The sequence below is a fragment of the Lissotriton helveticus genome, chromosome 11 (assembly GCF_964261635.1).
Source record: "Lissotriton helveticus chromosome 11, aLisHel1.1, whole genome shotgun sequence".
In the NCBI taxonomy this organism is placed as follows: domain Eukaryota; kingdom Metazoa; phylum Chordata; class Amphibia; order Caudata; family Salamandridae; genus Lissotriton; species Lissotriton helveticus.
The window spans coordinates 538,323,564-538,337,549 of record NC_136072.1 but is presented as its reverse complement, the minus strand read 5'-3'; the positions used below and the strand labels follow the sequence as shown (position 1 = coordinate 538,337,549).

General features: G+C 44.2%; 1 protein-coding gene across 3 annotated transcripts in view; it reads right to left on the bottom strand.

The window, feature by feature from the left end:
- Window positions 1-13,986, bottom strand: part of ANK1 (ankyrin 1) — a 1,318,767-nt gene that overhangs the window by 741,085 nt on the left and 563,696 nt on the right. For all 3 annotated transcript variants that reach the window (XM_078666235.1, XM_078666236.1, XM_078666234.1), the window contains one exon: window positions 2,785-2,883. In XM_078666235.1, coding sequence (XP_078522361.1) covers window positions 2,785-2,883 — 99 coding nt within the window. The remainder of the gene's footprint in view (window positions 1-2,784; window positions 2,884-13,986) is intronic.

The window sequence follows — 13,986 nt, the reverse complement described above, 5'->3', positions numbered from 1 at the left end:
AGCATTGAGCTCGATGAAATCGAGGAGTGACCCCGGATCGGACGGTCTCACCGTGGCATTCTATAAGGAATTTACAGATCTCCTAATTCCACACTTGTGTATGCTTTTCGAATAGATGGGTGAGGAAGGGATGATGCCTGCTTCCATGAGAGAAGCGCTTATTGTAACTATCCCAAAGCCTGGTAAACCGGCGGACGAATGCTTGTCTTTTAGACCACTATCGCTCTTTAATGTTGACACTAAACTATTCGCAAATGTTCGGGCTAACCGCCTTGCCTCATTGGTCCCTAAGCTGGTAGGCTCTGAACAGGCAGGATTCGTCCCAGAGCGTAACCTGTCGTATAATCTTAGAATGTTATTTGGTGTATTACAACACATCAGACCTGAGACCAAAGCGGCGGCGATTTTTTCAGATGCCGAAAAGCCCTTTGATTCGGTGGTCATTCATGTACGCTGTTCCGAGACGCATGGGAGTAGGCGATATCTTCATCCATCTGGTGGGTGTCTTATATAGCTCTCCAACTGCCCGAATACGAGTTGGTGACATAGTCACATCCCCTGTCAAAATATTGCGAGGTACGTAACAGGGATGTCCCTTATCCCTGTTACTTTACGCCTTAGTAGCTGAGCAGCTCGCCTGCACGCAGGGAATACGATAGCCACAGAGAGATCAGATTCCCTGAATATAATCTCATTGTGTCGGCATACGCGGATGACACGCTGTTGTATGTCAGGGACCCCGAAGTTAATCTCTCCCCAATTCTTGACTAGGTGGTAAGATAGGGTAATAGATCAGGCTTAAAAATTAACTGGGCAAAATCAACAATATTTCCTTTAACTCCTGCTATGCTACCAATTGAGCTGGGCTATCCTCTGCAGTGGTCAACCGAAGCAACAGGTTGGAGTGCGGGTCCACACAGATTCTGCCTTGGTGATTAGGGACACTTTTGGCAGACTCATCTCCAGATTAGAAGATGATGTTGAAAGATGGATTCGGCTTCCTCTGTCGATACTGGGACGTATATCCCTCATAAAAAAGGTAGTGCTGCCCAGATTTCTGTTCCTCTTTTTAAACATACATACCCATCGTATTGCCTATGCATATTTTTAAGACAATTTGCACGCTTCTCATTAGACTAGTCTGGGCTGGGAATCAGCCGAGGGTCAGTGGGAAAATCTTGACACTCCTGTACTCAATGGGGGGTCTCGGTGCCCTGGATCTGGAGCTCTACTACAGGGCAGCCCAGAGCTTCCATGCCTACCACTGGCTGCATGAGGAAATGTGTCCTCCATATTTATTTATAGAAAAAGTTGCTGCAGCCCCGGAGCAAATGCCTGTTATATTGTTTCGAGTTTCAATAAGAAGGACTGGGGTCCTGGACTCTATAACCTCTGTGGTACACGCCTGGCACAACCTGTTGAAAAGGCAGGCAGGAGCTATTCTATATTCCCCACTGACCCTAATTAAGTGGTTCAATTGAAGGCCAATAATCGAGAGAAAGGGGTGGTCCTGGCTCTTGCCAAATTTGTGATTTCCAAGATTGAGGATTTGTTTAAAGAGGGTAAGGCCCGCAGCTGGGACGAATTGACTGTAGCAGATGGGCATCCCACACAGTTGGTACACTTTCAGTACCATAGAATGCGGCATCAGCTGAGTGAGCTGTTGGGTGCTGAATTGCTGGAGCCCCCTGAGCTGAGAGCTCTCACCCATATTATAGTTTGCAAATCTCCCAGAAAGATGGTCTTCATCATAGACACTATAATGCAGGATGACAGGCGGCATCACTATTTGAAAGCTAGATTAGAATGGCAAGTAGATCTAGGAGTGGCACTAGAGGATAGTGTGTGGGGATATTGCTGTGAGATTACCAAAAAATTTCACTGAATGGTAGACATAGATTAATCCATTTTAAATTTCTCCAAAGAGTCTATTATACACCTGAGAGGCTCCTCAGATATGGGCTGCATGATTCGGCTGCTTGTGAATGGTGTGGAGTGGACCCTGTAGGTTTCCTACACTTGGCCTGGATGTGCCCGTATATAGCCAAGTACTGGGAGCAAATCTTTCAGTCATTGAGTGAAATTTGTGGTTTGGTACCCACGTTAAGCCTACTGATTGCTTTGCTGGAATATACAGGCAAACTGCTCAAAGATGTGCGAAGATTAATCGATATAGGGCTATTGCTTGCTAAATGTAGAATTGCTATTAACTGGACGAGGGTCCCGATTCCTACTATCTCTGATTAGTCCAGTGATATGATCTACTGTAATATGCAATTGGAACTGTACAACGAAATGCTGCCTCCGCAGAGTAGTCCTAAGAGCTTATGGGGTCTGTTTCAGCAGTACTTGGTGAGAAAGGAAACGGGAGGCGGAGGGAACAACCGAAGAAGACAAGGAACTACCGATCTAAAATTGCCTGCATAAATGGAAGGTTTGCATTTGCTAAAAGCCGTATAACTAGATTACTGTATAATACCCCCTCCACCCCAGAAGGAGATGTTTGCAAATTCAAAGGGGTAATGTATTACTTATAAGGTTTGCTCTGCACAGTTGAGACGAATATATTACTGACACAGATACTGTAACTTGGTCATTTGCACTGTATGTACTATGTACTGCATTTCAATAAAAACGTAATAATAAATAAATAAATGAACACAATCATGCGACACAAGCAGTCACGCACTATTCCGCTCTCACACTCTCTCTTTCTCTCTTCTGCCCGTTTTCCTTGCAGTTACACAGTTTAGCTCATCAAAGAGATAACCATGGATGACATACCTTGGCCTTGGCATTCACTTTAGCCTTATTTTGCAGTAAAAATGTTGCAACATCAGTGTGTCCAGATCTGGCCGCCATGTGCAGGGGGGTCTCCACCTTCTGTATTCACAATAAAAACACAATACCTTAACGCAAGACGCAGAATATGCAAACTATCACATCTCAATAAAGCAAATAGTCCAATAATGAAGGATAATTGCAGCCTATAACAATGTAGAAACCCAAAAAATCACCTGTAACAATACAAAGTATAGAACTCAGCAATCCAATAATTTCCCGTGGTGCTGAATATGGAAACGCTCTGACAATCCGACACTAACCAAACATAGTGCAGAATGTAACAGAACAACCACACAATGGCCTTTCTGAGTGCAGGATACAACAGTACAATCGTACCCTAACCAAACATTATGCAAGAAATGGCAGGACAGTCATGCACTGAACAAATGGCATGTCGATTACAACAGGACAACAACAGGCAGAAACAACAGTTAACAATGTTAAAAGACAATACCTGAATAAAGTGTGGGATCAAACTGGATCATTACAAACTGCCAGTGTAGGATGCAGAGGGACAATATCAAACAACTTCAACCCGAGACCAACAAACGCATAGGTTAAAATAGGGCCACTGCAGCCTACAATCCATTCTAGTAGCATCTGCTTAGAGGACGAGGGTACATGAATGGCTTCCAAGCCCTGTAGACGTGGTTGCACTAATGAGTTTAAAAGAAGTCTATAATATTTTCCAATGGCCCTTGGCTTATATTCTTCTTGAGCAGTTTTTCCAAGCTCTCAATCAAAACATTACAATTATTTGAAAAGAATACTTTGACCACCTTTGACTTTCTTTGATTTTTACTAACATTCATTAAATATAGTTTTTTTAAATACTTATTTTTTGTTTTTAATCACACAAATGCAACAAACATCATTGATGTCCACTCACAGTAAGAATAATACGATGTACGCACTATCATGAGCACTGCTAATGTACTCCAACAATATGTGATCATTACCAGTTTACCAGGTGCACAACAGTGTCAAGTATAGTAATGTAGAACAATGATTAATCAATATATTGCAAACAAAGTATACCCAGAAACTTTTTCAGCAAAGTACAAGCGAACTCAATGTGTTTGGTACATAAATAATTTTAGTAAGAAACCAAAAGATATGACATTGTAAATAATACGAACATATTCATGAAACAACATTAACATTTTTTACAAAGCCGTTGTTGTCATATTGTCATGAAACCAATTATCAATTCTTGATCACGCCCTCGTGCCCAATGCATTTCGGGACTAAATCCCTTCTTCAGGGGCACTGTAGGAAAAATACAAAGATAGGCCAATAAACACACTAATTTTTAAAAAATATATATACTTCTCAAGTCCATGTAAACAGAAAACACTGCCAATCAAAATCCAAGAGGTGTACAATTCATCACCAAGGTTCATGCCTCATGCTGGTCTACTCGCAGCCAATATTCATGAAGGAAAAAGAAAGAAGTGAGTGTTTGAAAAGCCAATATCCTAACACCCATGCAAATTAATACTGAACAAGTGCTCAAAGGAGGGGCTGTGTGGTCCAATCAAATAGTGCCTAGGTATTAGTGTGGATCGTTGCCAACTGCTGTGGAAATGAACACTCGCGCGTAACCAAAACCTATCACATGAGCAACTGTTGTCTTGTAATAAAGCCCATTCACTTGCTTCAGTACCGTCTGTGATGATACTGGTCCAGAAATGGCTTGAATCCAGGTTTGAGGAATTAGCTCCTGGCAAGACAGGCAAACTGGAGAGCAAATATATTTCAGCCCCTTGGTTCACCCCTCTGCTCGGCAAGCTGCGTCAGGATTGTAAGAGGGCGGAAAGAGTTTGGAGGCGCCGGTATGTCCTCGAAGATAAAATCAAATACAGAGGACTTATTCGCCTATATCACAAGCAAATATGGCAGGCAAAAAAAGCGTACCTGGAACACAGAATTGACATGGCAGACAGCAGGAGTAAGGAAATCTTTAGAATTGTTCAGGAATACACTTCCCCTGCGGCAAGCTCTCCGAATTATTCTTATACGGAAGCCTGGATCTGCCAACTTAGTGAATTCTTTGTCAACAAAATCAAGGTCATTCAAAACTCTTTTTCTAATATAGGCCTTGGTTCCAGAGCTCGCCATTCGAGTCTTCTTCCTTTAACTCCAAAGGAAGGAGGACCGTTGCTTTTTGACTTTCCGGCTATGTCTTTGACTTCCTCCCTGGAACTACTAACCCGACTAAAATCTGGCTCACCGCTGGACCCTTGTCCTGCTACGTGTCTGGGAAGAGTTGCTCCGGCCATTAACACGCTGTTAAATCCTCTGCTCAATGCCTCCCTTACATCCGGTGAGGTACCGGCGGCCTGGAAGCACGCCCTAATTCTACCGCTGTTAAAAAAGCCTACATCTGACCCCCTTGTTCACGCGAATTATAGACCAATCTCCCTCCTTCCGGCCATGGCTAAGGTGATTGAGAAATACGTGCACTCCTCCATTGCTAGCTTTGTTGAGAATAACAATTTGCTTCACGATTCTCAATCTGGTTTCCGTGCGAATTACAGCACGGAGACGGCCTTGCTTGAGATCACTGATGCCATTCGTGGAACGCTGGATGGGGGAGGGAAAGCGATTTTGGTCATGTTGGACTTGTCGGCGGCGTTCGACACCGTCCCTCATGTCGGTCTCCTTTCAAGACTATGGGAGATCGGTTTGCGGGGGACGGTGCTGGAATGGTTTAAATCATTTCTGACCAACCGCCGACAAGTGATCTGGGCACCCCCGTTTTCCGCGGAAATGCCTCCGCTGGAGGTAGGGGTCCCGCAAGGATCCATTCTTAGCCCCTGCCTCTTTAACATTTATATGGCCCCTCTAGCGGAGGTAGCGGAATCTTTTGGTGCCCAGATCATATCCTATGCTGATGACACCCAGCTACTTTTCACGTGCAACAGGGGCGAAGACTTTGACGGCGATCAGATTAGGGAGTGCTTGGAAGCCGTGTTTGAGTGGTTTCAGAGACATAGCCTAAAATGCAACTCCGATAAATCGGAGTTGCTTTTTTTCGGTAGTTCGCCTAATCCGGAGTGGAGGTCCTGGTGGCCACAGGATATGGCGCCGCCGATGGAAACCTCGTCAAAAGCTAAGAACCTGGGTATTCTTTGTGATTTAGATCTTTCTTTTAGACCCCAGGTCATAGGATTGACTGGAAAGTGCTTTGGTCTGTTGAAGATGATGCGGAAATTTCTCCCACTAATATCTCTTCAACACAAAAAAATCATAGTCCAAGCCATGATAGGGTCTCGGCTTGATTATGCAAACGCCCTCTACCTGGGCCTCCCAAAATACCTTTTAACTCGTTTGCAGGTTGTGCAAAATGCAGCCGCTAGAGCAATTTTTGGACTGCCACGAAGGGTGCACGCGTCAGAGCTGCTTGAAAAACTCCACTGGCTTCCTATTGCCAAGAGAGTCACTTTTAAGATCTTGACTCTGGCTTTTAAGGCCCTCCATCATATTGGCCCTAAATATCTTCGGAAACGGATGGCCTTTTATGTCCCAAGGAGGTCTTTGAGATCTGCGCAACTACTTAAAGCCACGATTCCCCTAATTAAGCGTGCCCGTATAGGATGCCGCTCCTTCCGTTATCTGGCCGCTCGCAGTTGGAATGAGCTTCCTTTTACGCTGCGTTCGTCGTCCAATCTGCTTGCCTTTCGTAAGGAGCTAAAGACGTGGCTTTTTGCTCAGTAATAGCTGTACCATCTGAGCAGGGCACTGTGTTATGTATCTTCTCTGATTTTCTCTTTGCCAAAGCGCCGGGACACTCCATGGAGTAGCCGCGCGCTATAGAAGAGCTATTTTAACATAACGTCTGTAAGTGGTATAGACGTATAAAGTGAAGTCACATCAATAGTGCACAACAGCCAGGAGGAAGAAAAGTTCTCTTTTGTGTTGTCAAGACGATTCAAAAAGTGAGTTGTATCTTTTATGTAAGTGCTCCAATTTTGTACAAACTTCTGTAAGAAGTGATCCACTAGCCGACCTGCAGGTGCAAACAGTGAGTAGCAACCAGAAACAATTGGACGAAACGGGGGGTCCATGAGGTTTTTATGAACTTTTGGGAGCATATACAACTTTGGTCAAGAATTCTTTTTAGGGTGTCCATTATCATCAATTGATGATAATTGACACCCTAAAAAGAATTCTTGATCATGCAGAAGAAATGTCTTGGATTGATAAGAATTTACGGAGTTTTTTAACAACAACACACCGAGAAGACCAAAGTTGTATATGCTCCCAAAAGTTCATAAAAACCTCATGGACCCCCCGATTGCAATACCTCCAATGTTATATACACAATCAAATGTCCCTGTGATCTTTTATATGTTGGAAAGACCTCACGTAAAATCAAAGTTAGAATAACTGAGCACACAAGTATAATTCGGCCAAAAAGTATTAAATCCTACTTCGCCACACACTGGGTTGAACACAAATACACAAATGCACAACTTCAATTCACCATCCTAGAAGTCTTGTTCAGCACACCTGGGCAGGACATCCATAGGAGGTTATCACAGCGGGAGGCATGGTGGACAAAATATTTACAGACTCTTGTGCCAGGGGGACTCAATGACAGGATTGAATTAATGTGTTTTCTGTAGTATCAAACTATGCTTGCATTATGTAAGTACCTATGGAACAATGAGTGAATTGTCCCTAATAGTTGTGTTCGTCGTCATAATGAAGCTTCGTATGCCTGTCCTCTCTCCACAATTTGCATTGTTGATTGGACCTAATGTCAATATTCATAGATTGTTAATGCATCTATTTCCAGCCAATAATATCTGGTTGGGTTCTCATTTTAGAGATGACACAGTCACAGTCTATCACTTGTTTCGGTTTTTTCGCCATCCACAGTTCACAATCTCCTCAGTTGTTCGAATTCAGTTTTAAGGTAGATTTCCATCATTGCTAGTACAATTTTAAGGCAGAGTCCCACTGGCAATTTTTGCCACTTTTTTATTTTTATTTTTTTATTATTTTTATTTTTATTTTAACAAAATATTTGGGCATCAACACCTCTGGTGACTTAAATGACAACGTGGTCGCGAGTTTTATTTCATCCACGATCATTTTTACTCTATGCCCGCTCCAAGATGGCTGCCACGGTAGAGTCCCTTTTCTATGTTTCTGCTGCCTCTACACCCGTGTTTAAACGAGGTGGGCGCGACATTTTCACCAGCGCCTTTTGAGCAAAAGCAGCGTTTTTCAGTAGGAGCCTCACCCACAAGCTTTGTGGTGAGTACTGACACCGAGGTATCGTGTGCTTGTGCTCAATTAGTGAGACTAAGTAGAGCGTTTTTTTAAAGCAAAGCGTTTTCTGTTTTTTCAGCTTCTTTCATTAGTAAGAACAAACACACTGGGATTCTTTTGGTTGGCTGTACAACGTACAGGCCAGCGTCAGCTGTTACCTTGTGAGAAGTCTTCTCATAGTTATTAAAAACGGATTTTAGGTAAAGAGTGCACTCCCTCGGGTAGTAACAAGAACTAGTTCGCAGAGACGGGCACTTTCATTTCGTTTTCTTTCTCTGTTTTTTCAGTTTACAGCAGTTTTCATTACTGACCAACGAAGCCGCATTTCATATCAATGTGGTTCCCCTTAGTATTCAGTAAGTTAAGCATGAGTACTAATCACTACTAAGTGGTCTTTTCGTTATCTCAGCACTAATAATGATGGCATGATGATTTTTTCGCAGTCTCCTGCAGAGCTAACGCCTGCAAGACAACAGTTGCTCATGCGATAGGTTTTGGTAACGCGTGAGTGTTCATTTCCACAGCAGTTGGCAACGATCCACACTAATACCTAGGCACTATTTGATTGGACCACACAGCCCCTCCTTTGAGCACTTGTTCAGTATTAATTTGCATGGGTGTTAGGATATTGGCTTTTCAAACACTCACTTCTTTCTTTTTCCTTCATGGATATTGGCTGCGAGTAGACCAGCATGAGGCATGAACCTTGGTGATGAATTGTACACCTCTTAGATTTTGATTGGCAGTGTTTTCTGTTTACATGGACTTGAGAAGTATATATATATTTTTTAAATAGTGTGTTTATTGGCCTATCTTTGTATTTTTCCTACAGTGCCCCTGAAGAAGGGATTTAGTCCCGAAATGCATTGGGCATGAGGGCGTGATCAAGAATTGATAATTGGTTTCATGACAATATGACAACAACGGCTTTGTAAAAAACGTTAATGTTGTTTCATGAATATGTTCGTATTATTTACAATGTCCTATCTTTTGGTTTCTTACTAAAATTATTTATGTACCAAACACATTGAGTTCGCTTGTACTTTGCTGAAAAAGTTTCTGGGTATACTTTGTTTGCAATATATTGATTAACCATTGTTCTACATTACTATACTTTACACTGTTGTGCACCTGGTAAACTGGTGGTTTCCCACCAGCAATCGCTTGAGGTTTACAGACTGGCAGTCTTTACACTGGGTGGCACGCATTCTTTGTTAAACTGATTTACACATAAGGATTAAAACTACAGCCAATAGGGAGTGCGCAGACTGTTCTTCATATAATCATTACCAGTTTCTCATCATTGGTGGTTTACCTGGGGGTGTTCCTTCAAGGAAGGATGCCACCATAGAACCCCAAGTCTTTTACTGTACTTAATTCGTTGGACTCAAGAGATGGGGCCTGGGATGAGGAATTCTCGCTGGGACTCGTGATGGTCCATAATGCATTCATTGTGTCCCTGTCATCCCCCAAGTTTCCAAGTCCTCTGCTGCCCAGTCATCTCTGCCAGACACTTTAAAATGGACGTCTTTGGCTAATGAACACTTCATGGTATCTTTCAATCATGCCTTCACACTAGGGCACTGTATATCCAACCACCCAATGGCCTCTTCGCCAACATTAACACCATTAGCAAAAATGTATACAGCATTTTAAAATGTTTTGATCTAGTGATAACGGCAAATAAGCAGCTATCAAGAGAGAGCTCAAATCAGACTCCAGTGGCTCTACATAATCTCCCAGTCACATCTCCAAAAATCTGCATCTCTGTTACAGGTCCATTCGAGATGGTAAAAAGATACACCAAACTCTCTACACCTCGGGCAGACTGCTGTCCTACCCGGAAAAATTCTGCTGTGCCATAGCGAAATATGTTTGGTGGAGATAATTAAAATGCAGCAGTTTGAATCATGCATTACATGAAACCTCACATTCTAAGCTAAATGCTGTTTTCCTGTGTGTCTGTGAGTTGTTCTCCAATGTCCCGTTCCCATCTATTTCATCCCATATATTAAGGTTTGTACCTGTCCGTCTTCAAAGCGTATATATACTAGGGTCACAAACGGTCGTCCCGCACTACTCCACAATACGGCATCAAGTATGGTCGTAACAGGAGGTATATCGGGAAACCTGTCCAGATCTCTCTAGCTGTACTGGCTAGTTTAGCAAATTGGAAAAACGGTCCGGGACTCACTCTGAAGGCTTTGTGCACTTTTTGAAAAGTGATAAAGACCATTCCCGGGTGTAGATCACCCAGCATACGACATCCTCCCTCCCGCCAGTGAGCTACAGACATGTCTCTAGCTATATGTTGAAAAGGTTGGAGTGCCCATATGTCTAAGTCATGCGAAGAAGGAATGTGCCTCAGAACTCTCTTGACTATGTGTTTCCAGAACCTGCCCATTTGATGTATTATATATGGGTACTTATTGGAAATATTTTCTCCTTTCTTGAGCAGCTCCAACAATGAAGTGTCACAGTGCGTTCTCTTCAGTAGTTTCATCTCCCAGTTGTTGTCATGTATAACCCACTTGGCTGGGTGCTGCATCTGTGCTGCATAAAAGTAAAGCTCTAGATCTGGAAGCCCCACTTCACCCTCAACTTGATCTCTTTTCAGTGGAGCCAAGCCCACTCTGCTGCATTTACCCGCCCAAACTATTGAGCTTAGCATTATGTCTAATTTTGCGAAAGTGTCTGTAGGCAATGGATGTACAGACATCTCAGGAGAAATGCCATCTTTGCTATAGCTAACATCCCCATGACAGATAATGGCAGTGTATTACAAAATTGTATTGACTATTGCAGTCCCTCTATTAACTTTCCCATCCTGCATTCATATTGTCGGTCAGCTGCTGTCGTCACATGTATGCCCGAGTATCTGACCCTATCTATTTCCCACCTAAACCCCAACTCTGGCAACGGCTCCTCCAGGCAACCCGCCAGCATTCTCAGCAGGAATAGGAAGGTCTTTGGTTTGTAGACCTGAGCCCTGCTATTGGGCAGATTGTCTCCAGTCATGCCAGAAATGTAGGTACAGAATCTCTGAGATGTCTCAAATCAAATAATGCATTGTCCACATATAGGGATAACAAATATTTAGAGGCCCCCACCCTGTTCCCCCATTCTGATCACAATCACCATGGGTTTAAAGCCCAAAGTGTGACAATAAAATGGACTCTATCCCGTTCCTGTCTATAAGTAAAAAGTTGCAAAGATTTTAATTTGGGGGGGGGGCACACTGTGTTTGGGTGACCTTTTGAGAGGAAGTCCACTAGTGATGTCCATGTCCCATCAAAGCTCAGGTGCTCCCCTTTAACATTACTTACAATCTGCTATACCAATAGAATCAAATTGAAGGGGAGTGTTTTCTTCCACCAAAAGTCTATTGCAAGCTTACCCTCTCCCCCACACGCCCCCGACACACACACAAAGCAATTCCATATCACTATTTTATCTGATTTGAACACACACCTCAGGTTTTGTTGTCTGAGGCCCAACAAGTATAGATTTGGTGTAAGTGGCCCACAAATTTATTTTTAACCCCATTTGACGTCTATTTTACATTTTCATTATAGTTGCATAAAATCCAATTATCCTTGTCTTTAGACAGGCACATTTATATTATTAATACGTGGAACATAATTTTCCTTTTTCAAATAATTTGTTTCTGGAATCCTGCTCACAGGAGCAGGTATTCCAAGTTTCTGAATTGTAGGAAGCTGGCTCTCTATATGATATTGCCACTAGGTGGTAATACATGCTGCACAGAGACCAGGGGTTCCCAAAGAGTGTACAGGGCTCAATGCAAAACCCAAAGTGATCTATTAGTGGTAGTGTGGGCGAGCAGCCTTAGGCCTAACACAGAAGAATGTAAGACATTTATTGCACACTCATGGTCAATAATGGACACACAACTAAGGGTGGGCGTAGTTCGCGAAGTAGCGCTACGCGAAGCTACGCGAAGTGCACTTCGCACTACGCGAACTTCACGTAGCACTACGCGAGCTGCGTAGTAGCATGTTCGCACTGTGCAAGATGCATTTTCAATGATTGCACAGTGCGAACAAGCATCCGGCACGGTGCAATCATTGAAAACGGCATCTTGCACAGTGCGAGCTGTAGTTTTCTGCCGCTCGAGTAGATTTTTACTCAAGCGGCAGCTTTCTCAACGCGAACTGGTAGTTTCCCATCGTGAGCGGTCGCGAGCATGCACGACCACTCACAATGAGAAACCTGACCTCCCCACGTTGATGGTCTCACCGGGATGTCATTTTGCTTGCTCGCGGTCGCGAACATGACGTTGAGGACCGCGAACAAGCAAAAACTGACCGCTGCACTACACTACGCTACACTACGCTACGCTGCTACGCGTGTTCGCACTGTGCTACGTGCAGCTCGCGTAGTGCGAAGTTGCGCAAACTACGCGAGCGTAGCGTAGTGCTTCGCCCAGGGTTACACACAACTCAAGGAGATCCAGAATAATTTTATAAAATTATACTTTGTTTGTCCTTTCATTTAAGACTCAGGTCTTTGTAATAAGGTACGTAGGTTTTTAATTAAAAATACTTTTCACTTTCAAAAATCGACACTTAGAAACTGTTTCAGACTATCGAATGTTATCCTAGGGGGAAAACAATATTGTGGATGAACAGGTGAGTATTGAACTTACAGATTCAGTCTTCAGGGCCAAAAGTCAGCAATGGTCTGGCTCAGGTAAGTACCAAAACTGCACCACCAGCGGCACAGAGGTGGCCTGGTGCAGAGGTCAAAATCAGAGTTCAACCCAATGCTTTCCAAAGGAGACAGGGGGGCACCTGGAGCCACACTGCTTGTAGGTAAGTAGATCGGTTGTAGGGACCAAGCTTTGGGAGTTAGGTTAAGCACTGGGGGAGGGGCACAGAGCAGCACCAAACCTACACCACCAGCGGCACAGGGTCGGCCGGGTGCAGGGTGCATATTCGACATTGGGCGCCCAATGCTTTTCAATGAGGATTTTCCTGACAGTAAAGAGACTGGAGGTGTGGCACTGGAGGTTGCAAGAGGAAGACTAGCAACAGCAGAGGTAATTTGGTAAGTAGGGGGTTTTAGGGGCACTGTCGGTTCAGGTCACCGAGGTTCAGGGGCTTCGGGAGCCGGGGTGCCTTTGGACGTCGGAATATTCTTACCGGAGCCAGTCGCAGTCAGGGGGAGCCTCTGGATTCACACTGCAGGCGCTGTCGTGGAGGGAAGGAGAGGTTAGCCAATGCTAGGCACAAAGTCAGGATCGATGGGGAGACTTCACGGCACAGGTGAGCCACTCAGACTCAAGCCATGGGCCTCGGGTGCAGAGTGGGCTGGGGTCGCGGATCAGCATGATTCGAAGTCTTTCGATTCGGTTTCTTCTGGACAGGTCTGCTGTCCCCAGGAGATTTGAGTCTTTATTGAAGGCCATAGTCCTCCCAGGGGTTTTGGAGGTCGCTCGGCAAGACAGGCCGCAGGTTTCGTAAAAGCAGGAGACAGGCGGGGCGGGCGGGGGCAAGGCAGTTGTCATCTTCAGGCTTCTGCTGTAGGGTGTCTCCTTTCTTCTTAGGTTGTCGCAGTTCTGAGGGCCAGATCTGGGGGAGCCACCTAAATACTAAATCTAGGAGGTGTTTTAGGGGAGTAGCGGTAGGACCAATGGCAACCTCAAATGGGGTGATTACACCCTCTATTATGCCACCCTCCTGTGGGAGGGGGCAAAGGCCTAGCCCTGTTTGGAGTGATCCCTCCATCTTCAAGATTGCGTTGACTGAAAAGTGAGCTTTACCTCGCTTCCCCCACCGTACGGATGGGGTTGGCAGAGGTGGACACACCTCCTATCTTTTTTAATTTTCCTGCCTG